The sequence below is a fragment of the Polyodon spathula genome, chromosome 16 (genome assembly GCF_017654505.1).
Source record: "Polyodon spathula isolate WHYD16114869_AA chromosome 16, ASM1765450v1, whole genome shotgun sequence".
Lineage (NCBI taxonomy): Eukaryota > Metazoa > Chordata > Actinopteri > Acipenseriformes > Polyodontidae > Polyodon > Polyodon spathula.
The window spans coordinates 5906383-5929772 of record NC_054549.1 but is presented as its reverse complement, the minus strand read 5'-3'; the positions used below and the strand labels follow the sequence as shown (position 1 = coordinate 5929772).

The 23390-nt window shown below is 39.1% G+C and overlaps 1 protein-coding gene across 10 annotated transcripts in view; it reads left to right on the top strand.

Annotated features, from left to right (window-relative positions):
- Nucleotides 1–23390, top strand: part of LOC121329037 (sterile alpha motif domain-containing protein 11-like) — a 58619-nt gene that overhangs the window by 13710 nt on the left and 21519 nt on the right. For all 10 annotated transcript variants that reach the window (XM_041274288.1, XM_041274293.1, XM_041274284.1 and 7 more), the window contains exons 3-4: nt 5156–5331; nt 18330–18454. In XM_041274288.1, the coding sequence (XP_041130222.1) occupies nt 5156–5331; nt 18330–18454 (301 nt within the window). The remainder of the gene's footprint in view (nt 1–5155; nt 5332–18329; nt 18455–23390) is intronic.

The following is a 23390-nucleotide window of genomic DNA, read 5'->3' as shown; positions in this document are numbered from 1 at the left end:
GTGTGGCAACCCCCTCCCGGAGCTCGCGCGAAGTCTGCCCGCCGTTCCGCCCACGAGCTCCCACACAGAGAGGTTAAGGCCGACTGGCGCGCGTGACTCATTAAGGCATTCATCCCCCGGGGGGGCGCGTGCAAGAGCTATGCAGCTGCAGAGAGTGTCACAGGCTGATGCGTGCGTGCAGTGTAACAGCAGTTCTGTGTTTTTAGCACATTGTACTTTTAATTGGTTATTAAAGAGAACGTACCCCAAATTTCAGCAGGTATGGGGGACAAACTAACTTGTATTCAAGGGTGAACTGTGATATTATGGTACAGTCTTATTGAATCACAATAAAAGAAAATGGTGAACGTTTCCAGTCTAATATTCGAATGTAACGGTAAATCATTTTATTGAGTTTAATGTAACCTATTTTTAAAAGTAAAAGCAAATGTTTATTAACAGTACCTTTTGATGTTTAAACTGTACGTTTCCTGTAAGTTTTAAATGCAGGGCGACAGGATGCAAAATACAGTATATATATATGTATGTGTGTGTGTGTATGTGTGTATATATATATATATATATATATATATATATATATATATATATATATATATATATATATATATATATATATATATATATATATATATAATAACACTTACCAGTAAATAGAAAGACAAAATAAGCATAATTACCATTGCGCTATAGAAGGTAGGTAATGTACGACCTATAAACCTTCACATATTGTAGTGCAAAAATGTATGAAAATGGAAATAAAAAAACAGCAGCTTGAATTAGCCTTGGCAAAGTAGGGGGTCTGGTCTGTTAGTGGTTATGTTGGTTAATTATTGAGTGGTGTGTGTGTGTGTATGTGTATAAATACACACAGACACTCACATCCCACTTGACAACTTTTGCATGTACTTAAAATGTGAGCGGGCCTATTTGTAGCTCTATAGGAAATTTTTTTTTTTTTCGTGTTTTTTTCCATGTCTGTCAAATCGTTTGACCACACACTACAAAACCAAGTTGAGATTGTAATCGTTGTTTGTTGTTTTTTTTTTTTTTTTTTTTTTAATATATAAATGCAAAGTCTCCATGTGTGGGTAGCTAATTCTGGTTTTAGTTTTCTGTTTTAGAGAGTCTTTCTGTGGTGGAAGTGTTGCCGGAAATAGAGTGAAGCCACCCCCAGCGGTGCGTCATTGTAGGGAGAGGAGAGGAGAGGCAGGTGGGCGGTGGCCGGGCAGCTCCCCCTCACTAGAGCAGTCACTGGCTCTCGGTGATGGAATGAGTACCGAGCATCCTGCCTCTTCAGTGTTGCTTTTCACAAGGTCTCTTGTTTTGGAATATGGCACCCCCCCACACACACACACGTTCGTTCTCACTGAAGAAACACAACATCAGTTGTTTAGAACTGTGTTTTCTGTCTGATCTGAATGCTTTAGATTTAAGGTTCAAAACCATTGAATATATTGTTCCAGATTCTTAAAAAAAAAAAAAAAAAAAAAAAAAAAAAAAATTATTCACTTGACAAATTTTGTGAAGTGGTTAAGGCCGTATAGATGTAAAAAGCCTTTTTGGCTGAATTTTGAAAATGGCCTGGTCATCTTTTTAATTAGTGTCGTTCAAATGCACTTTAGGTGTTTAATTTCTTTCAAAGCAGATTTTAATTAGTAGTAAGATGTGGGAATTACTTATTCCACACTGATAACACTAGTAGTGTGGGTATATTCTTACACATCTTGCCAAATCCTACTTCTCACCTAAGAGACTATAGGGAGCTTTATTTCCTGGGGGTACAGTTGGATTGTTAGGACCATTTTTTATTGAAGTGGTGCATAACTGAATATGCTTCAAGCCCCTGGGACTTTACCAGAGCTATTGTGTAGTAGACAAGAGCTCATATCCCTAGCTATGACCTATGGGCCAGCCCATCACAGCATAGCCCAGCATGCTTATAAAATATCCACTTACATGACGCTCATCTCCTCGGATCGTCGCCAGAGCTGCTGCTGGAATCATGGTCCAGGGTTTTTATTGGATTGTTAATAGGGCGTGTGATTGGTTGTAGAAACCAATTGAAGAAAAACCCTGATTTTTAAAGTGTGCTGTGATGATACATGCAGTGCTGTATTTTCGAAGCGTTTCCTCTATTCGTTAATTAACTCCTATTTTTTTTAAAGGAGAAAAATTCATTTTGCAAAATGAGAAAAAAACACACACAGCTTGAACTTAGATCATGTTAAGCTGTTTGTTTCCAGTTTTGTAAAATAAACAGTCAGTGTTGCCTCTATCAAAAAATAAGAGTCCGTGAAAGACTGGAGTTGAATGCTTTGAAAATATGTCAGATTTTAACGCGACATAATATATCAAGATCAAAATGGCTTATTTATTATAAATGAAAAAGTAGCTAATCCTCTTCTAAACGTAAAAAAAAAAAAAAAAAAAAAAAAATAAAGATTATCTAAGTTAATGCAAATAAAACTTTAAAATTACTAATACACTGGAAATAGCTCACATTTCATTAAAAAAAAAAACAACCTTTTCTTCTGTCAGAATCGTGGCTACAGAAACATAAAGGTGCAGAAATGAAAAAAGCATGCGAGACATACATGTAACCCTCTTTTCAATGATTAATTATCACATTATGGCTGAAAAGTGAATCCCGTTGATTTACTCCACACTGGTGGTTCTCTTTTGGTTTTAAATATAAAGAAAGGGCGTATTGCATACCGTGGTCAAGGGGGCATCAGAGCAGTTTTGTTATTTCGACTTTAACAAGCTACCGCTCTTGAAGACCTCATCCAGGACTGTGTTGGTATGCTTGTCATTTATCATGTGGGTTTAATTAGAGCAAGAAATGCAGCTAAGCCTTGTTAATAAGAACGCTTACACCACAAGAAGCTATTATCTGCCATGTGAGCCTTTTGAGGTTTCACCATTTATAAAACTACAGAGGATGTTGCTTACAGAACCCCATTGACTGAGCTCCTATTAAAGAGAGCTATTTAAAAGCCCTGCTGTACAGTCTTGCCTTCTGGAAGTGTAAATTAATCCTCCCTGAGATTGCAGAATCTTGCAGTGAAATGAACAGCTACAAATGAGTGACTTCCTTCAGATGTGGAAAAGATTTTGCATTTCCAAAATAAAATAAAAAGGGCATGTTTACATCCTTTCTGTCCCAGGGTCTGTAGCTTCCTAGATTAGTGAAACTTTTGTAAAGCAATTTACTTTTAAGCAGTATTCCTGCTGTAGAAAGTCTGCATAGATGAACATCCTTGGCGTGTTGTGTGTGTGTGTGTGTGTTAGTTTTCAAAAAAAAATCTGCTGGGGCTGCACCTGTTTTAACTGTTGGCTAGAGTTTCTGTTCCCTCGCCCTTCCACTCCTGTCATTAAATAGCCTAGAGGACATGCCAGGCTGGGGAGCTCTGCATCGCAGAGAACCACTCAGAACACGGCAGGAATGAGCTTCAAGCCAATCTGTTCCAAAATGTGGCTCGGCCTCCCTGCTTGTAAAGCTGTTCAGCTGCATCGACCTGTCCCTGTGGGTTTTTCTTTTTGTTTTGGCCCCAGGGTGAATAGTTCTCTTGTTTTTTCTTTCTGGGGCGTGACGTAAAGAAAAGAACATGTTAATCTTGCACCTTTACTTAAAGAAGTGAAGCTGGTGGGGGGTGGGGTAAACTGCCTATATCCCCAACTAAAGTGGGCACTAAGACCCACTGAATCTTGAAGTTTGCAGGAGGTAGAGCATCTCCCTCATCTGCAAATCATGAGAGCAGGAGGCTGTGTCAGGCTTAAGGGCTGGATGTGCAGCAGTGAGGTTTTTTAAGGTGACGTGGTGAGGCTACGCTCCAAGGCAAAAGTTTAATAAAGTTCTATCATGTAGGAGGAAGTGATGTAAATGAGAAGACTTTCAATGCAGATCAGTAGACACATTCCCCTCTGTTAGAGAGAAAAACACTCTGGGTCTTTCTTGTGTGTTATAAAATAGAATTAGGGCTGAATAATAAATCAAATGTCAAAATGAGACCAGAAGCATACTGTGTGTGTGTGTGTGTTTTTATTGTTTGTAAGAAATGGAATTTGATCTATATTGCATTCTCAATAGTGATACAATGTCTATTTATTTTTTATTTGGATTGGAGCAATGTTACACCCTAGCAACTTGTTATTGACGTGTACACCATATAGAGTAGAATTGTCCCTTTACAGCGCTTGTGTTATTTGCTTTGATTTTAGCTTTTAAGGCGGTTTGATGACGGTTGGACTAAAGATTGTAATTGATTTGCATATAATACTTTTGTACTTGGCTTATTTGTTTAGCATTAGGACTCTGCTGATCGCTTCTGGCTCTAGTTACTGAGGCGTTGTCAGCATGTGGATGAATGGTAGTAAATCAATCCTGGTATTATAGGTCCCAGGTCGGTCATTCTGAGTAAGTAACTGTCTCAAAAGTACAATAATGACCATAAAGTGATTTTATTATAGGCTGCAAATTTGTGTGCTTGTCTGCTGGGGTTTCCACCTTCTGTCAATTGGAAGTGGAAATCCCAATATTTTGGAAGAAATGTTTTATATGGTAGTATCTTCATGTTTTCAAAAGTATTTACTTGGTACTTTTTTGCAAATAAATAGTAGAGCCTGCTGTTTTAGAGGTGCAAGAGAGTTCAAGGTGCTCAATTGAACAACATTGCCCATTTTACATTGCATTTCATAAGAATTGTCTCTAGTGTACTTCTTTTATTGGTTTAGTCACTGTGCTGTATTTGTATTGATTCATTTGCCACAGAGTAACTGCTGAGCTGCTGTTACCTTTATCTAGGCCTTAATAGAAATAATGCATGTTATGGCCATTCCAATAAACAGTAACGTTTTCTCTTTAAAATGTTTACCTGAAGTGTTTTAGTTAGTTCAGGTAACTTTTTAAAATTCTTTTGTCTTCAGAGATTAGCCTAAACTGGAGTGAGACTACTACTGTGAACACACCCCAGTAAACGTTTCATAAAACAAAATGACAACAGAGGCTTTGCTTTCTGCTGCCTACCATACTGTACAACATCAATGCAAGGCTTTCAAATGAAACCTGCAGGCTGTATATGTGTGATCTGTAGGAGGGCTGAGTGGAAGATGACATGCTGAGACCCTGTGCCCCTTTTTAAAATGTCCTTTTCAGAATCGTGGGCGCTTGGCGGAGAAGAGAACGATCCCACTACCCCCAACCCGAATCCCTAAGAGAGAGCTGTCTTCAATCTTCAGCAGCGACGAGAGTGAAGAGAGTGAAAGGGCAAATGGTGACAACACTGAAATAAAACAGGAGGACGATATCCACATCAGTATAATGAAAAGGAGGTAATCTTTCTTTACTCCATCGCGGTTATTACATTTGTCGAGGTGTGACTTTAAAAAAGGAGCCCTTTTACCCTGCTTTGCATTGCTGTCTGAAATTTTTTGAAAAAGTTTTTAAACGATTCCTGGGTTTTTCAATTAATTTGCGTTAACTGGCAGCATCAAAAGGTTAACCCAGGTTTACTGTGAGACTTCTGTCTGGAGTGGAAAGTTTAGAACATTTTCTTCACCTCATCAACATTGAGCGTGATTTAATTAATGACAGCTTTTGACAGAATCAGAGAGAGAAAGCAGGTATGCTACAGAAGAAATGCATTTGATCCAATTCCCTTAGCTACCACAGCAAATGCTATGTTCTCAAAAACTTGCTTACTAATCTAGTACACATCCTAGATTAATTTATGATGGCATACATAGACGCTTTGGAAATATTCGTAATCTTGTAGACTAAATGCATTATAAACAGTGCTGTTTGCACTTCTTATTTGTGCCAACTTCCCAAAGCAGCACAATCCCAACTCAAAAAAAGTAAACTACCAAGAAATAACTCTGCAAATTTCTTACTGCATCCGAATCCCTGTGCATAGGAGATCTGGGGACCTTGCCTTCTTCAATCTTTCATATTCCTGTTCCTGTCTTGATCGAGTCATTCACACGCAGCTCAAACAGCACTCCGGAGAATAGTAACGTCACTCAGCATCACATGCGTATCCAAACAACTACCTCCAACTGCTTGACACATCCAATATTTCAGAATACAACCACACTAACATTTAAACCTACACTCCACGTGCCTGTACAATCAATCCACAAACTATTACTTCCCAGACCAGAAAAGCAACAGCTGTGTACTCATCTACAGTAACTACTCCCGTGGACTTTGAGCCGAGCATCAGTCTTGAGTACATTAAATACAAAAGTTACTTTCTCTTCCATTTTAACTCTCCGTGTCCGCTGCAGAGTATCTAACCCTCACACGCTATTGTACTAAATTTTGTCTTCTGTTTTGGGTGTTAACTATTAAAAAAGGAGCCCCGTGTACCCGGCTTGCCTTGGAAGGATGGCTAGCATTGGTCGTGGTGATCCAGAACTTCTACAAACAGACCTCTTGTGGATCATCTGAACGTTAGTCACACTCATCTCAGCCTGCGAAGAGGTATACTATGTACAAACAGGCTACACCACACAATTGTCACGGTTGCCCCACATCAGGGTCAGCATTCCTGGCTTAGGGGTTGACTCATTGTGCAACGCGGCCAATTTTTTGCCGTAACTGGCAGCATCAAAATTAACCCAGGTTTTTAACTTGTGAACTGTCTGTCTGGATGGAAAGGTTAAACATTTTTTCCTTCACCTCATCAACATTGAGCCCTTGATTTAATTATGCAGCTTTTGACAAATCAGAGAGATAAAGCGGTATGCCTACAGAAGAAATCCATTTGAATACCAATTCCCGTAGTCCTACCAAAAGCAAATGCTATGTTTCTCAAAACTTGCCCTTACTAATCTAGTACACATCCTAGAATTACTTTTATGAGGCATACATAGAGCTTTGGAAATATGCGTAATCTTGTAACTAAAGTGTCATTAGAAAACATGCTGTTTTGCACTTATTGAACTGGAGCCAACTTCCCCAAAGCTCGTACGCCTCCCAACGTCCTAAACGAATAACTTTATGCTTACTTGCAATGAATGAGTCAAGTCATATCCTCTAATCTTTTTTAGTAAACAACAAATAAAAAGACAATTGAAAGCTAACAGTTTAATTTATTTCTAAATAATAATAAATAATAAAAAAACAATCATTTAATAAAATGGCTAAAATCACCACTGCATTATGGTTCTCTTAAAGGGGATGTCGAACCTAGATTTACTTTTATTTTGTCGCTCCATATGTTTGCGTACGATATTCAACCAGACCTGTCCCCGCTCACGCAATAGAAACACAAGCAGTGCTAGTAAGAAACTCTGTATTACATTCAGGTAGAGGCTGAGATGAGAAGTATTAATGTGTTATAAATAAACATAAATCCGTATGCAGGCTTTTGACACGAAACGCAGGGGAAAGCAGCGATTGGGATGGTCTGTTTTGAGTATGGGCTGGAAGTAGGCCAGGACTTCAGGAAGCTCCGTTTGATCTAATGAGGATTAAAGGTCGGTAGGAAAAGGAAATGGCTACTTATTTGTTAGCAATAGCCCAAGATTAAAATGACAGACCGTGAAACAACAGGCTTCCCTGTTGGCGGAATAAATAACTGGCAGGCAGTGTTGGGGTGGGGGGGCTGGGTAATAGGATAGAGCCGGGTCTATGAGATGAAAAACACTTGAACACAAAAAAAAAGAACATACTCCGGAAGCCAGAATTATGTTGTTTGCTGAATTTGTTTGTTAACCAGACAGAAAGTAGGCCAGAATATATGACTTACAGCGCAAAGCGTTTCTTGATCACCGTTATTTGTCTGATTTTTTTTTACAAGCAGTTTTTTTTAAAAAAAAATAAAAATCTATCTTGTTGTCCTTTCTGTGTACCTGCAAGTCATTAAGGCGTTTTTAGAAGTTTATATTATTAAAAAATAATAAACTGCCTTTTCCGCATGGGACTTGTTCTTAATTGCAGCGAGTTTTTAGATAGCTAAATGAAGTAAAGACACAGTGGGGTTTCACTTGACACACTCCTTTGAAACGCATGAACCCATCAGCGTCTGTGAACCACACAATTTTGAATGTCAGGGTGATCGAATAATAGAGGAAGCAGTATTCCATTAAAACCGTGGCTAACCTTGTTAAGCTCATTTTCGAAACACCTTTGTTGCTCACAAGTAAAGATGTTAATGAATTTACCGAACACTTACTGGCACTAATCGCGTTGGGTTTCGTCTGTAGGAGACGGCGGGAGTTGTATGGTGCCGAGGCTCCAGCACATTTTGAGAAGCTGTTCTTTGACCGTACGATGGGGAAAATAAAGGGCTGGCTGGAGAAGATAATAGGATGTACAATCTATGAAATTCGATTTGCATTGAATTTAGACCAGCAAGTGAGATGCAGAGGGGTCTGTACAAATTGAATTTGTTTGTCGGATTGCAAAAAAAATTAATAAAGTAACTCTAAATTTTTTTTTTTTTTTTTTTTTTTTTTTTTTTTAAATAAAAACATAAATTTGGTTACAGCTACAGTATCTAGATATATTTGTATCTATTTTATATATATATATAATATAAACATATATAATATATATATATATATATTATATATATATATATATATATATATATATATACATATACATGTACACACACACACACACACACACACACACACACACACACAGTGAAAGGGTAACCATACAGAATACTTCACAATATATTTGAATATAGAAATGAAATGACTGTGTTGACCGAAAACAATAATAACTAACAGCTGCTAAAGTGTCTACACATATCTAGATCATTAGTGTGTAACATGTAAGCTTATTTCAGTGGTAAGGTGACAGCATTCTGTACAGCAAGAAGATCAAGGACAATATAGCGCTGATGGTTTTAAATGCCAAGGTTCTCCGCTTGAAACTGTCTGCAGAGTTATTTATCATTTATTTTACAGAGGGGGGGGGGGGGGGGGGAAGAAGGAAAACCTGCCTGAACAGTTCCAATGAACACATAATATTACAGAGCTTCAATTACAATTTGCTGACAGAATCTTTTACGTGTCCTATTTATGGAGCAATAACTGAGCTTCAATCATTTCTACTTCCTGACGCTGGGACGTCCCGTGGACACAGGTTTCGTTTCTTAAGATGTCAAAAGATTATGTAGGCTGTTTATCCGTTTTATTAATATATATGTTTATTGTTCTCTCTTCAGACCATATGTAATGCCATTCTGTTCAATTTTAAAAATGAGTGTTTGTAGAAGTGGGGGTGCTCGAGTGTAGAGCACTCTTTCCTTATCCCCCTGAGCTTGTACTGCTACCCGGACACCAGCTCTTAAATCCTTGCTATAAATCTAGCTGCGTGTCGGAAGAAGGGTTTAACCTGTCTGCATTTTACAGGCCTGTGGGGTGTTAAGAGCTGAACTCCAAACCGCAGAGGCCCGCTGGCGCTGCCCTGCACCCAATGGCTGATGTTAAATGGTGTTTAAGGCAGAACCTGGAGAGAAGCAGCTTGTGTTCTAAGACCAGGCTGTATCCTTGGTTACAGGATGTAGCACTGTGCCTGTGCAGCAGAGGTCCAGCATTGTGCAGAACTGGATTTAGTTTTTGGTTTTATATACTTGAGCTGTTTAGCACACGCTGCTCTACTGGCACAGGGAATGTGAAACCGGGGGCTCTTGAGGAGATTGCGTTTGTGAATAACCTTCTCGGTAATTAAAAAAAAAAAAAAATTTACATATTAAAGGAATGTTTTATTTTTTTATTTAGCAGTCGCCAATTATTTGTATTATTTTCTCCCAATTTAGAATATCCAATTGTTTTTAGGCTCAAATCACCGCTACCATCCCCACGCTGGGAGCGGCGAAGACGAACACATGCTGTCCTCCGAAGCGTGTACCGTCAGCTGATCGCTGCTTTTCATGCTGCACACTCGCCACGCAGCCTCCTACAGCGTCAGAGGACAACGCAGCTCTGGGCAGCTTACAGGCAAGCCCGCATGCGCCTGGTCAGATTACGGGGGGTTGCTGGTGTGCAGTGAGCCGAGGACACCCTGGGGAAAGCACTTGTTATTTTGTGGGCTTCAGTGTTTTGTCCTTTATTCAGTTTTTTTTTCTAGTTATAACTGGAATTGACAGCCTGTCTTCCGTTTTCATATGCATGCATTTATAATTGGCAGTGATTCCTAATAAAAAAAGGATTTAGGATACAGGAAGTGGTAAATCCCTGCAAAAACTGAAAGGCCAAAATATGTGGGAGAAAAGAACAAAAAAACGCTCTAGCGGTGATTAAAGTTCCAGCAAACCATTTTTTCCCCTTGCTCTACATTTTATTAAGGGATAATTTTCATGGTGTTATTAAGATTTTATGTTTACATCTGATAAAAACTGAGCCGGTTGTCAAGATCCATGCATGTTGTTGCATAAACAATGGTGGTGCCGCTAGGCGATCCGATAATTTTAAATCATGCATACAAAGATTAGGCGTTATTGCAAAAGCAGAAATAGCTAACTTAGTTCTTATCCTGTACTTTTGATAACCAACAGAGTTGAAGTGACTAAAGAGCTATCGTTCCGGAGTAGCACTGGTTTACTGAAAATGGTTTTGTTGAACACAGCTTGGTATTCAGGGCTCTTGAGTGTGTAATTGTAGTAGACGGGGAAACACAGTCGATAACATCGTGCTGCTTTGTATCAAACACATTGAAATGCATCTGATTCTTTACCCCGTTTTACTTCTTCGGAAGCCCTTGAAGCATCTGGTATCTGCCACCCTGCTGTTGATCATCTTCTGAGTTTTCATGTTTATTTTTAGATGGAAGCAGGGAAATTACCGAAGTCTTGTCAAATGGAAAAGACCTAGTTTCATGACTACTCCCACGTGAAGAATGCCTCATAGGAAGGATTCCCCCGTCCCTTTGATGAGAAATCTGCTTCTTTCAAGTGGGGATCCCCCGCCTCCGCCCCCACTCCCACCCTCAGATTTAAGGAAAGTTTTTTAAACTCTGATGCTAAAAGAGGTTAGGTGGGTAGAAATTATACTGTGTTTTGTTGGTATTTTAAAAGCTGTTTTGTAGAACATGCTGTTGAGGTATTTTATTCCGAAGTGCAATTTTGCACCAGTGTGCAAACTCTTAATGTTGCAGAATAAGTAACAGTCCACTAAAAAGGTTCATGTAAAGGTTTGGATGTGCGCTGAAGCGGTTCTAATTTTAGAACTGCCTAAAAGTTTATTTACCCCAAAGGGTGCAAATTGAACTTGATTTAAAGACCTTGATAAATCTATTTATGTTTTTTACTCCACTGTGCAAGTTTTCACCGGTTTTACAAAAGTGACATAAAACTTTCCAAATCTAGTGAGAGAGAAATAAAGTTAAGAACTTTTGAAGACCACCTCCTAACTGTTTTTTTAGTATCAGTGTTACTAGTATTAGTTACTAGTATTAGCATCAGTGTGTTTTGGTTATTTTCACAACAAAACAAAATGGGGCAAATTGTGCACTGGTATAAAAAGCTTTTTAAAATATGCACACCTTTTTATGAAGCGTTATAAAACATGTCAACTTTTTTATGTAATCAAATAAACTACCAAATGATATTGCAAGTCAACTGGAAAATTACAAAGCGGTATTCAATATTTTCACGTAATATTTTCAACATGCCACATTTTTTTTAGCAATTTGGTTTATGTTTCGCAGGGAGGTTGAGAAATAAAAGTGGGTTGGTTACAGAACTTTTGAAGAGGTTCTTTACATACTGTTCCTAACTGCTTTTTTTAGTATCACGTGTTACACTGCATTCCCTGTAGTAACTTTATTAGACAACATTATTCAACTGGTTTCATTCGACTTTGAAGCAAAATTACTTAATTCTATAGGGTGATTTGCAAAACTTTGGGCAATAGCTGTACAGTTACAGTACCATTGTCAGGTTCTTTACATACTGTTTCACGCTGCTTGTTTGTGTGTCACGCACAGCACTGCATTCCCTGTAGCCTACCTTTATCAGACAGCTAATTATTACCATTCTGAAACAGTCACACTTCAGGTGGAACAGCTGTAAGATTTCTCTGCGTGGAGAAAAAAAAAACGAAGAGGAGTGGCTTTTATTACTTGCAACAGGGCCCGAGAGTAGTGGCTTGGCTGTTCTTGCCCTGTTCTTTTCTTACTTTGTCATCAGATCAGTAGAACACTGAGGGGCAGATGCACTAAAGTGTTGCGCCTCTCGCAATAGTCTCAAACAAGTCGGAAGTCTAGGGTGAAATGTACTAAACAAGCACAATGCTGTTAGCGACTTTTTATGAAATGCTTTGCAACAGCAGTTTTTCTTTGCGGTTCAGCCTTAGATGAATATGGAATTCTGGGTGTTCCTGCGGACATTCACAAAAAGGGGGTGGGGATAGAGCAAATGAGGGTTCAAAAAAAAAAAAAAAAAAAAAAAAAATTTCGGATATTATAATGAGATAAACAAAAAAAAAAAAAAAGAAAAAAAAAAAAAAAAAAAAAAAAAAAAAAAAAAAAAAAAAAAAAAAAAAAACAAAAAAATCACTAAAGCTGCCGGCAATTGCGACACTTTAAGAACTTTTTGAAAGCACGTTTTAAACAGTCGCGATTGTTGCTGGCATTTCCCAGTCCGCAAAAAAAAAAAAAAAATTTTAAAAAAAAAAAAAAAAAATGTGTTGCAAAAAAAAAAAAAAAAAAAAAAAAAAAAAAAAAAAAGTTGTGCTCAATGCATTTCAAGCAAATTCGTTTGTGCATATGGGTTTATGACAAAAAGGATTTTCGTCCCTTAGGGGGTGGGGATAACAATGTTCGTTGGAAACCTTTCGATATTATATGACATCATTAAAGCTGTGTAGACCCACCAAAACGGGTTGCAACAGCCGTTTGTCAATCTGACGTTGATTGTACGCTGCGCGTTTGGGGGGTCGACTTTGACATCCTGGTTGTAGACATATCCCTGTAATCATTTGTTTGAAAGCAGGGTGTCCTTACATTTGAAAACCGAAATGACACGCAATTAACACGTGTTAAAGTTGACGTGGAACTGCTTTATCTTATTTTACATGTACACATACGAACATCGACCTGTAAATGGCACAAATATCACCTTGAAAATTATAAATTTTTACACAACGTACTCCATGCAAATTACTGTTAATGCAAAAACCCTTGACGAAATAGAAATGTGTTGCTGGTCCCTTACAATTTGTATTAACGAGAATTGACTCTCTTCCTGTAAGTATCATAACTTGTCAGTGTGGCACCATGATCCATTTTGTGTTAATTGTTCAGGCTACCAAGTAGGAAAAGATGATGATGATGATGATAATTATTAAAACATGCTAAAATAATTGTGTACACCAATGTGCACAATGCAGCAGCATGATTTATTTTGTGTTACTGGTACAAATTTGTACTGTACAGGTTTATATTTTTTACATGATGTAATGTGTAGACTACCCAAAACACATTAGTGTTTTTTTGATGCAATGATTTACACATTTAAAATACATTGAGCTTTATAAATGCGTTTCACGTGTCTGCCTCTCGTCATTTATTCGAAAAACAGGCCTCGCTAAGATGACACAACAAATATTTAAATTGGTATAGTGCGGCTCTCTTTATTAACATATTTTCTCTTCGTACATACGACAAAATGTATACTTTTGCGAATTGTTGCAACAGAAATGCATATTGCGGTTTGTTTGTGCTGCGACTGGCCCATCTCAGTACATCTACCCCTGAGTGCCTCACATTAGCAAGCCATTGCTTTTGCTGAGGAAAGAGGTTTATGTACGTCTGTTCTTCTTTCAGTTTGTAATGCTTTTTCCCCTTGATGACTCAAAAAGCCGCATCACTATGGCTATCGCTGACAAAAGGTGCCTGGCTGCCCGTGAGATCGGCTCTGCTGTTGGAAACATCAGTGTGAGGACTGTAAGTGGGCTGCCGTGCTTTCTGGTAACGAGGGAAACAGTCTGTTATTGTGACTACAACTGAGAGGAACAGCAGCTGGGTATGTGGCCCAGCTCTGAGTTACTGATAAGGGATGGGATTAGAAAAGAAAGAGAGAAAAATGGAAAGAATTAATTTTCTGCTATTAGTGAGGGCCTCCATTGAGCTGTGCTGTGAATATGCCCATAGTAAACCATTCCAGATATACTGGGAGAGAACTAATGATCTCAGCACCCAACACTGTACTAAACTAGAATACATTCAATTACCTTTAGCAGAAAATACCTCTGAGAGATTGATTTTCTTTTTTTGTGCATGTTGGCTGTTTGTGGTCCTAAGTGAAATGAGTTTAGTGGCTTCATTATACTTTCTAGTGGGCTGCATGGGCTGGGCACTAATGCTTAGAGCGTCTTAATGCCAGTTGTTCGTTGGATCTGGTTGATATGGCAGGGGTACAAAACCACTCTCTTATCCAGTTGCTGTTAACAGTTGTGGTACGCTGGCTTGGCAATGTGACCATGATAGTGTTTGACATGGACTGCAGTTTGCAACACTGCAGTTCAAATGCTTTTAGCAAGCATTACACATAAATCAACAAACGTTTAAAATTCAAAATAAATAACAATTACAACAAAAAAGACCCAAATCCCTTTGCCTATATAGAAAAAGAGAATGCATATTTAAGTTAGCTATTTTTCTTTTTTTTTTTTAAGGTCATATACAGGGAAAATCCTGGCTCAGACTAGTAACAGATGCAACACAGTGTGCCAGTGCTATGAAATCCTATACATTTTCATATGTGTTGCATTAGCAGGAGAACAGTTGTGTCCATAAGTGCCGGGTATTACATATTTGTCTGGATCGTATATCCTGGGGAAATGTCTTTATACATAATTTAGTGGAATGAAATCTTTTCAGTCACCTGATGGGCTCAAGTTACTGAAACAAGCACTGCCTGCACCTCCTTTATGAACAGGCTTAGGTTCGTTAATATTGAGGTCGTTATGTGCGCTGGTTGATTTGGGATGAAGGGTATTGACAGTTTAGGATGTGATTATGAAGATTTTCTCATGGTGTGCATGGTGATAACACAGCTTGATCGGCCTTAGCTGTCACTGCCTTGATCCAGATCCTTCCCCCCTCTGCTGAGTCAGGGACCCGGGTGTTACCTGCTTTGACGCAGATTTTGACCTTGTCTGACCGTCCGGGCGCTCTCATTAGCAGCCCGACAGCAGGAGGAGGGACAAACTGGGGCAGCACAGTGAAAGTATGTTTAAATCAAACAGGAAATAGTCGGCTTATATATATATATATATATATATATATATATATAAAAAAATCTCCCTTTTATTAATAAAAAATATTACAAAGAAAAAGCTATTTAAAATATGTGCACAAGAGAACATTTGCCTTTTTTGTTGTAACTTTCTGCAGTCTAGCCAGTCAGGACTTTATTACAATATCTTGTCCGACTTTAATATTTTAATATTTCTCTTTAACAGATGTCGGTGCACATGGACTACAAGAGTCAATCGTTTACCATTTTTTTTTAATATAAATCAGGGTGTAATGAGACACAGATATCTGGATCTGTATGTCTGTTCATTTTTACTTATTTCGCCCAGTGATTTATTTTACAATATAGTCTTTTTCCTCATGTTTTTTTGTGCTTGCTGATTTGAGGGATTCAGGACATTAACTCAACAATCATTAGAGGAGCAGCAGCAGCTTCGGAAACTAATTAAAGGGGCTGCCAATAGCTGTTCCCAGGAGATGCTTTTAGGGCTTTAACTGGTCCAATAATAAATCTATTACATTTTTTTTTTGCATCGACAGAATTTAAAGAGACAGTACTTTAATTTTTTGCTACATTGCACTGTATATTCCAGATACTGTTATAAAACAGTACGTGCAACAGATAACGCTATTTCTAAAAAGGTTCTTTGTGTTTGTGTAATTGTAGAATTGTAGTTTTGGCCATGCTGCTTTATAATTACTGTATACTGTGGGATGCTGTCTTGCAAACGACAAGAGCCTGGTAACCAGACTTGGTTTGAAGAAATGTTTTTCTTTTTTGGTCTGAAGAAATGTTTTTCTTTTTTACAGCATACAAGCATGATGGCTATCTATTACCCTGTTGGGTTTGTGAATTGCATTTTGCGAACAAGAATTCTGGTTGTAATAAAGTGCTGCAGCTGGCGTATTAAAGAACAGCTTGGGATCCTGTATAAAAAGGCAGCTTAGTACTTTATTCCTTTTGCCATACAGAGAAGACTTTAATATCTGCTGTTTTGTTTTTTCATTACCCTGTGAGAGATGCTTCCTAATATTAACCCATAATCCGGTATTTTATAACATTATGCTAGTTAAGGGGATCAGCGTTATAATCTGATTTTGATCAAATACCCCTATGACACACTTCTTAGTACTTGACAGGACATCATGGCGGTGCAGCCTTGCACTGTGAATATCCCAGTTTTAATCTTTAAACCCAAGTTCAGCTTAGTAGTTAGAGCTACAGACAGGCAGCATAAAGAGTTTCAATCCTGGCTAACTGTTGCTTATTCTCCATTATGCTTCAGTATAACCCCAGCTACAAAACCTAAGGTTTCACTGTTCATTTTGCATCCTTTGCTTGTTTTTGCATGTAAAGCGTTGCTCTCCCCTTTAGAAGCTTGCATGTTTTAATTTGTATCTAGCAGGACTGAGGGTTCTTACGCTGCAAATTTTCCCAAGCAATGCAAGAGAAATGTTGAGCCCAGATTTCTAGTTTATTTCACTAGGAGCACCTGCATATTTTACGTGGGCCCCTCCCTGTGGTGCTCCAGCGACCCCAAAGCTGTTTGAAGTGCACTCCTGTGCAGGTGGCATAATGTTGATAATGTTCTCCCCAGCATGACCAGACCAGCCCTTGTGTCTACAGTAGGGGTTCCTAACCCTGTCATTGTATAAGATTGGCAGCTTACGTTATGTATTGCATGCACAGTGAATGAGTCATTGACAGTCGTATTAAAGCAGCCCACAATGAAAAATATTTTTCTAATTGGAATAATAACTCTTGCTTTTCTTAAAGAATATCTTTCCTAGATGTTTTTTTTAGTATGAAATAAATGATTTGAATACGGCTTATTATAATATGTAGCTCTAGTAATACGCTTGAAGTATTTAACACTTGATTTGCAGTAGCAATCCTTTTTTTTATTATTGCCAATATCTTTTTAAGATGACTCTTATCCAAGCTTGTCCTCTGCACTTGACATCCAGTTATTGATTGGGGTGATTAAAGAACCCATAATCATTTCATTTTAAGCTCCTAAACTTATTATACACGCTGCACGTGTGATTAACGCATCTTATGGTGGCAGATAGGACGGGATAACACACAGAGTCTGCAGGAGTCTGTGTTTTTCCTTAAGTCCATTTATATGATTAAAATTATGCTTACATTATGGGTTTTGAAAGGAGGCGTCTGTTAGCAAAAATGGTTTCGCATGTGCTGGGAGATGCGTTCTCCTTAAGCAGCCACTTTTTAAAACGATAAGCAGGAGGCCTCAGACGTTGGAGGGGGGATCGCGATGCTGCGAATGGAAGACAGTCTGCAGACAGATACCAGCTAAATCTACCGATTTGTCTAGAGATTTTGTCACTAACATATCTGATTAACAGAGAGCTAAACAACAGATTAGTGGCACTCCGTGCCGGGTTTAGAAGTGTTTAAAACGGCATGGGTCAGGAATATTTTCAGCACATTGCACTAAGATGGTGTTTAGGCGCAGCGGTCTTATATAGGGCAGGAGCTGACACTGAATAGATCGTTTGGGTTCACTGCCATGTGTTCTCTGGTCAGACGTGAGCAGTGCACACTGCTACTGTAAGTAAGAGTTTGTGTGCCAAGTTTGATTTATACTGTCTAAGGATTTACCTTAAGGTGTCCAAGTGAGTATTTCCAATGGAAAATACATTATTTAAAAAATGGCTTTTGAAGTATTAATCAACCTTATTCTTTTAAAATATTTGTTGGATGAAAGTTTTTACTCTACATCAATAAAATAAGGAGAAGAGCTGTTTTTTAAAACCGGTCTCCCTCAGTGAACAAGCATGATTTAAATGCTCAAACCGTAACTGCTGATACACCATAAGAAAATGGAAGGCTTTGCCCCTTGTTACTGGAGGATGTAATTACACTGCCTTTAGATGTAAGCAAGGTACTAGGAGTGCATCATACAGCAGCAAGTTTAGGTTGACGGGCAGATGAAAAGATTATAATTTTGTCCTGAAGTGTCTGATACTTGTCAAGAAGACAGATAGCTTATTGGAACCCTAGCTTATGGGAGGGGGGGAGTTACTATTGATCATATGGTCACAGATTAGAATTTCTTACCTGGATGCTTCTGTTTCATTGCAGCCGGGACAGTGATCTTTCGACTATCATCTCCAACCTGCATCAGAGCCGACACTTCGTTATGCCAGAGAGCCAATCCCGCAGCGAAATCAAAAGGAATCGCATTGATATTGGCTCAGGATCAGCAGGTAGGACACAGGGCTTTTAATATCTTAATATCTTATATATAATGTAACTGAAGTGAACTTGGTGCAGTTTAATATGACTCATTAATTAACAGAAATTATGTATATTTCTTACTCTGTACCATAGGGTACAGAGTAAGTAAAGTTTGCCCCCATAAAACTATTTTAATGCTAGCAAGAAAAGTACAGGGAACTACTATTTACCGTGTCCTGCCTGCAAAGTTTTTTTTTTTCTGAAACAAATTGGGCAAACTTTTCCCTTCAGTCTGGGCCCTAAAGGTATTTGGGTGGTGATAGTGGTCTATGACTTGCAACACAGAATGGATGTTTTAAAAATTCTGCTAACAGTTTACTGGTGTTGTACGAGCCAATGTAATACTGTCAAGTGTGGGGTTAATTTCACAAGCATGATGGTCAAGACGCACCGATTTGTCCGTTCCCCTGTAGAAAGTATAATGTTTCCACTTTAAAATAATGTATGCGTCTTGTATCTGAAAGATTGCATGTCTCTGGGTCCCTGGTTTCGTTTAGTGTCTGCTTATGGAATGAGAAAAATAAGCAGAAGGCCATGTGTTGATAAAATCTAATTGCTCTATCGATCTGCCTTGGAGCCAGTGATCGCAACCTTGGTAATTGAGATATTCCTCTGAGTGTGTGTTGAGCGATGCCTTTTCTCTGTACGCATCTACTCTGTCTTCTCGGGGAAGGTCTATAGATAATGCAGAAAAAAAACAACCAAAGCAATATTTTTGCATTGAGCATGGGATGAGAGTGTTATGACATTGTGATTTTAATGGTGCGATGTGCTATAAAAGACAGAACTTCATTGCTAATGTATGTTTAAACGGAGACCATCTTATTATTCAGTCAATCTATAAAACTAAAAATGTTGCAAGGCTTTTCTTGGGTTGCTAGTGAGAATGGAGGGATTGTGGAAAAATCTTAATTTAATTTAGAAACAAAAACACAAAGGGATGAGCGGGCAGGGCTCTCTCAATGGAGTAGGGCAGCAAATCTGACGGTTTGGGCACTACACAGCTTTAGAACCTATTTAAGTATCTGTAAAGAGGTCCAATCCTCTCACCCAGTCTGTCTAATTCTGTCTGCCAGTGAATTGATGGAGACAGGGACATGACTAAGGTACAAACTGAGCGTCATTTTATGTGTGCTGCTTTCACAGTGACTGAAAGGAAGTGTAAAGAGAAGTCAGAAACCTGAGCAAATGACTTCTTTTTAAATGAAAATAAGCTGCTTTTTTTTTTGGGAAGCCTAAAGTAATTCAAAGGACAATCCGGTTTTGATTTTTTGCAACGACTTCTGTGTAAATTTCTAGTGGTACAAGTCAAAGCGTAGAGCTTTCGCTGGAGGCAGTAGCGGATGCTGGCACACAGCAATACAGTTTTCTAGTTTTGCAATTGATGTGCATCGTATTTTCTTTGCTTCAGACACACATACTTGTGAGGGTATAATATAGTAAATGCAAACGCACCTGTGCAGTGTGTGACAGCACACTGCAATTACAAGGCTGCCGAAGGAAACGCTGTGTCAATATTGAGGCCAGGCTGCACATTGACGGCGATGTAGGCATTAAACTTTGTTCAAACAAACCATTAGCACAGACAGAAGTATTGGAGGTGGCCTGTTTGCACTGTATGAAGGGGCTTCCGTACTTGTTAAGTCACGAAATTGACATTGATTAGCTTTGCCCTTTTTAAAAGCAATTGGATGCCAGCAGTACCTGTCTAGCAGGCAGGCACCTCCGTGCAGACAGCGTTAATGTGAGGCTCGGAGACGGAGAGGCCCCAACAGCAGTAGGGAAGGGAAGGAGAGGCCTGATGGTGAAATATCCGTTAATTATGTTTGAGAGAAAAGACATTAGAGACGACCCAGGCGTCGGCAGTAAGTGACTGGAACGGCCTTAGTCGCAGTCTTTGGGATTCGATTGGCTGGGAGCTGACAGATACTGTCTGGAGAGCAGGCTTATCAGCGGCTTTATGGGCAGGGCTGGAGACTTTCATGGGCTGCGCAAGGTGTTGTTTTGCATGGATAGCGCCTTCCTGGGGGAGGGCTAGTCAATTAACCCCTTTGTAGGTCAGTTGGGATATTGTCTGCTCTGCTGCTGTGTGTGTGTGTGTGTGTGTGTGTGTGTGTGTGTGTGTGTGTGTGTGTGTCACTCTCTCTCTCTCTCTCTCTCTCTTTATCTCACTGTGGCCTGTCGCAGGCGACAAACTGGTAATTGCTTCTCGATGTCATGGGATGCCAGCAAACTTAAGTGATGATGGTAATGGTTGACTGCAACCTCATTTTCTTTATCAGTGTGTTAGAGGTTACTTATTTTATTTATTTAATCATTTATGTATGCATTTATTCATTCATTTATTCAGCTAAGGTTCATGGTAATAGACACAAATAAATGTTATTTTAGATATTTGTTATTGTTTTTTTAATATCTTTTAAAGATTTGAAAGGCATTTTTTTAAGTGATTTTTTTTTTTTTTAATGGCGAGTTCTTCCAGTGTTCTTTGGAAATATTATCAGTCACTTGTCCGAATGTGAAACTACAGCTGACTGAATTTCACTCCTGTTTGGCAGTTACACTTTCAATTGCTAGCAGGGCACATGCGTGAGCATGACTAATTTAAAAAATAAGGGTTTGGTGGTGCTTATTTTTTTGTCGCCTTTTTATACATATGTTTATGCAAATATTATAAATACATATTTATCCACACGCGTACTGTATGAACATACATACACTGTACGGTACACACGGTAGAATCCTGTATCCCTCCCTTACCTTAGTTCCTTAGTGCTGCCCAGGTACACTGTATGTTGTGTGTGTTTTTTGTTGCCCCTGACATTGTCTATTTAACGAGTCCTGCCGCTGTCTTGTGTTTACTTAGCCCTCTCCAAGCCCTTCTCAGAGGAGACCGTTTCCAGACTGTGCCCTGTCCCAGAGGAGGTCTCTCTCTCTCTCTGTCTCTCTCTCTCTCTCTCTCTGTGCCTGCAGCCAATCAATGGGAGCCTCTCAGCCTCAGCAGGGCCCTGCAAACATGAGATCAATAAGTTATTAGCACCATTCTGTCAGCTGTAATGTGGGGATTGATCGGGGCCGGGGCTCCTGCACGCTGCCTGGCACTCCCCCAGCCTGATAAAGATGACAGATTGAGGGAATAAGAAAAGGGAATTAAGGACTCTGGCTGTCAAAGCTGTCACTGGCTGGGGAAGAAGAAGAAGAAGAAGGAGCAGCACTGCTGCTTTTTTATATTTATTTATTCTATTTTTCCCTTTACCCTGGGCGTTTAGAATGAGTGCAGTCAGTCTTTAAATGGTTTTAAGGGTTAGATCCCGCTGGGGCAAAGTTAGGCTTGAGCCCCTGATTGTTTTACTGTGGAATGAGCAGGAAAAGCTGAATAGGGTTTAATGGAAGATCAGCAAAAACCTCTGGAGCTTATCTGGGTGTTCCAGTGTATTACTCAAGATCTTTTTAAGTGGGTGTATATGTGTGTGTGTGTGTGTGTGTGTGTCTATCTATCTGTCTATCTATCTATATCTATATATATATATGAGAATTTCAGGATTTTACATCATTTGCTCTTTTGCTTGTTAACCGTTTGATTTTTGTTTGGATTAGTTACACAAAAATACATTTGGACCACATGAGTACAAGGTTCCTTTTTGGCAACCATACAAATACGTTTATACTTTTCCCCAGCAACTGAGCTGTATTTGATGCACACGTGTAATATATGTGGTCCAGTTGAAACTGTTTTTAACAAGCACTTGTTTTGCGTAAAATAAAGCATCTGCACTTTTAAGAAGCAATATTTAATAGGTATTAAAGTATTTCAGGCTCTGCCACTTAGGCAGATATTCCATGGAGGGGGATAGGGGAATCTCTAAAGGCTTTTGATGCTGGGCATCGCTGTCTACATTTCTTGGCTTTACTGCCGTCAGGGTAATATTCAGTCCTACTGGGGTTCTGTACCAAAGAACCACTCCAAAGTATCTGGGACCAGGAGATTTGGGAGGCGTCTCTTATTTAAGGAGTACTGGCAGAAGTTTGCATTGGTTCAGGTATTCTAATTTACCAGGGGTTGGCATAAGAATCAGGATTTGATGATTTACTTATTTTTCTTAAACAAACAAAATCCAATCTAAATGTGCCAGTATGGAAAAGCCATCTTGGCAGAATCATACAAAAACAGACGACTCGCTTAAGATTCATGCAAAAAATACTTTTGCAGATTGAGACCCAGGTGAAAGCACTATATTAGAGAATTGCAGGATTTCTATTTAGGAGAGCATTGTTCAGTGTCCTTTTGGTCTTCAGAGGACCATGTTGGGGGTCGGGTTTTGGGGTGCATTGCATAAGGGTTAGGGGTTTGCAGCTGTGTTTTTGCCTGTGTTTATGTGCATGTAAAGCATGTGTTATTGATCAGCTGTCATTCTTATGCTTTTCACTGTATAGAAAGTTTTTTTTATTTTTATTTTGGGGGCTCCTGAGTGGCGCATCCCATAAAGGCGCTCTGCGTGAGTGCAGGACACGCCCTATAGCCTGGACGTTGCCATTTCGAGTCTGGGCTTGTGGGATGAGCTAGCAAAGTTTCCAGGGATTCAGCAAATCTCTCTTGGTTCGAAACAGGAAACAGGCTGATTTTATAACAAGCGTAGGCAGTAATAACAGCCCTTTAAAAATGGGGTGTGGTATATTAAATAGAGGAGGCTGCATGGAAAAGTAGATTAGGCAGCGTTCATTTTAGGAGTTGTGTCTGTTGGTTGCCGACCCCGGAATTATAAGAAAGGAAACGATTTGGGGAAGTTTAAGACTACAGAGCTCGCTTCTTATCAATGTGTGGCTGATCAGAATTCCTTCCTGCTTTCTTGTTCAGCAGCAGCCAACGCGCGCTTCGCTAAAACACAGAGGCGACAGCGATGTGAC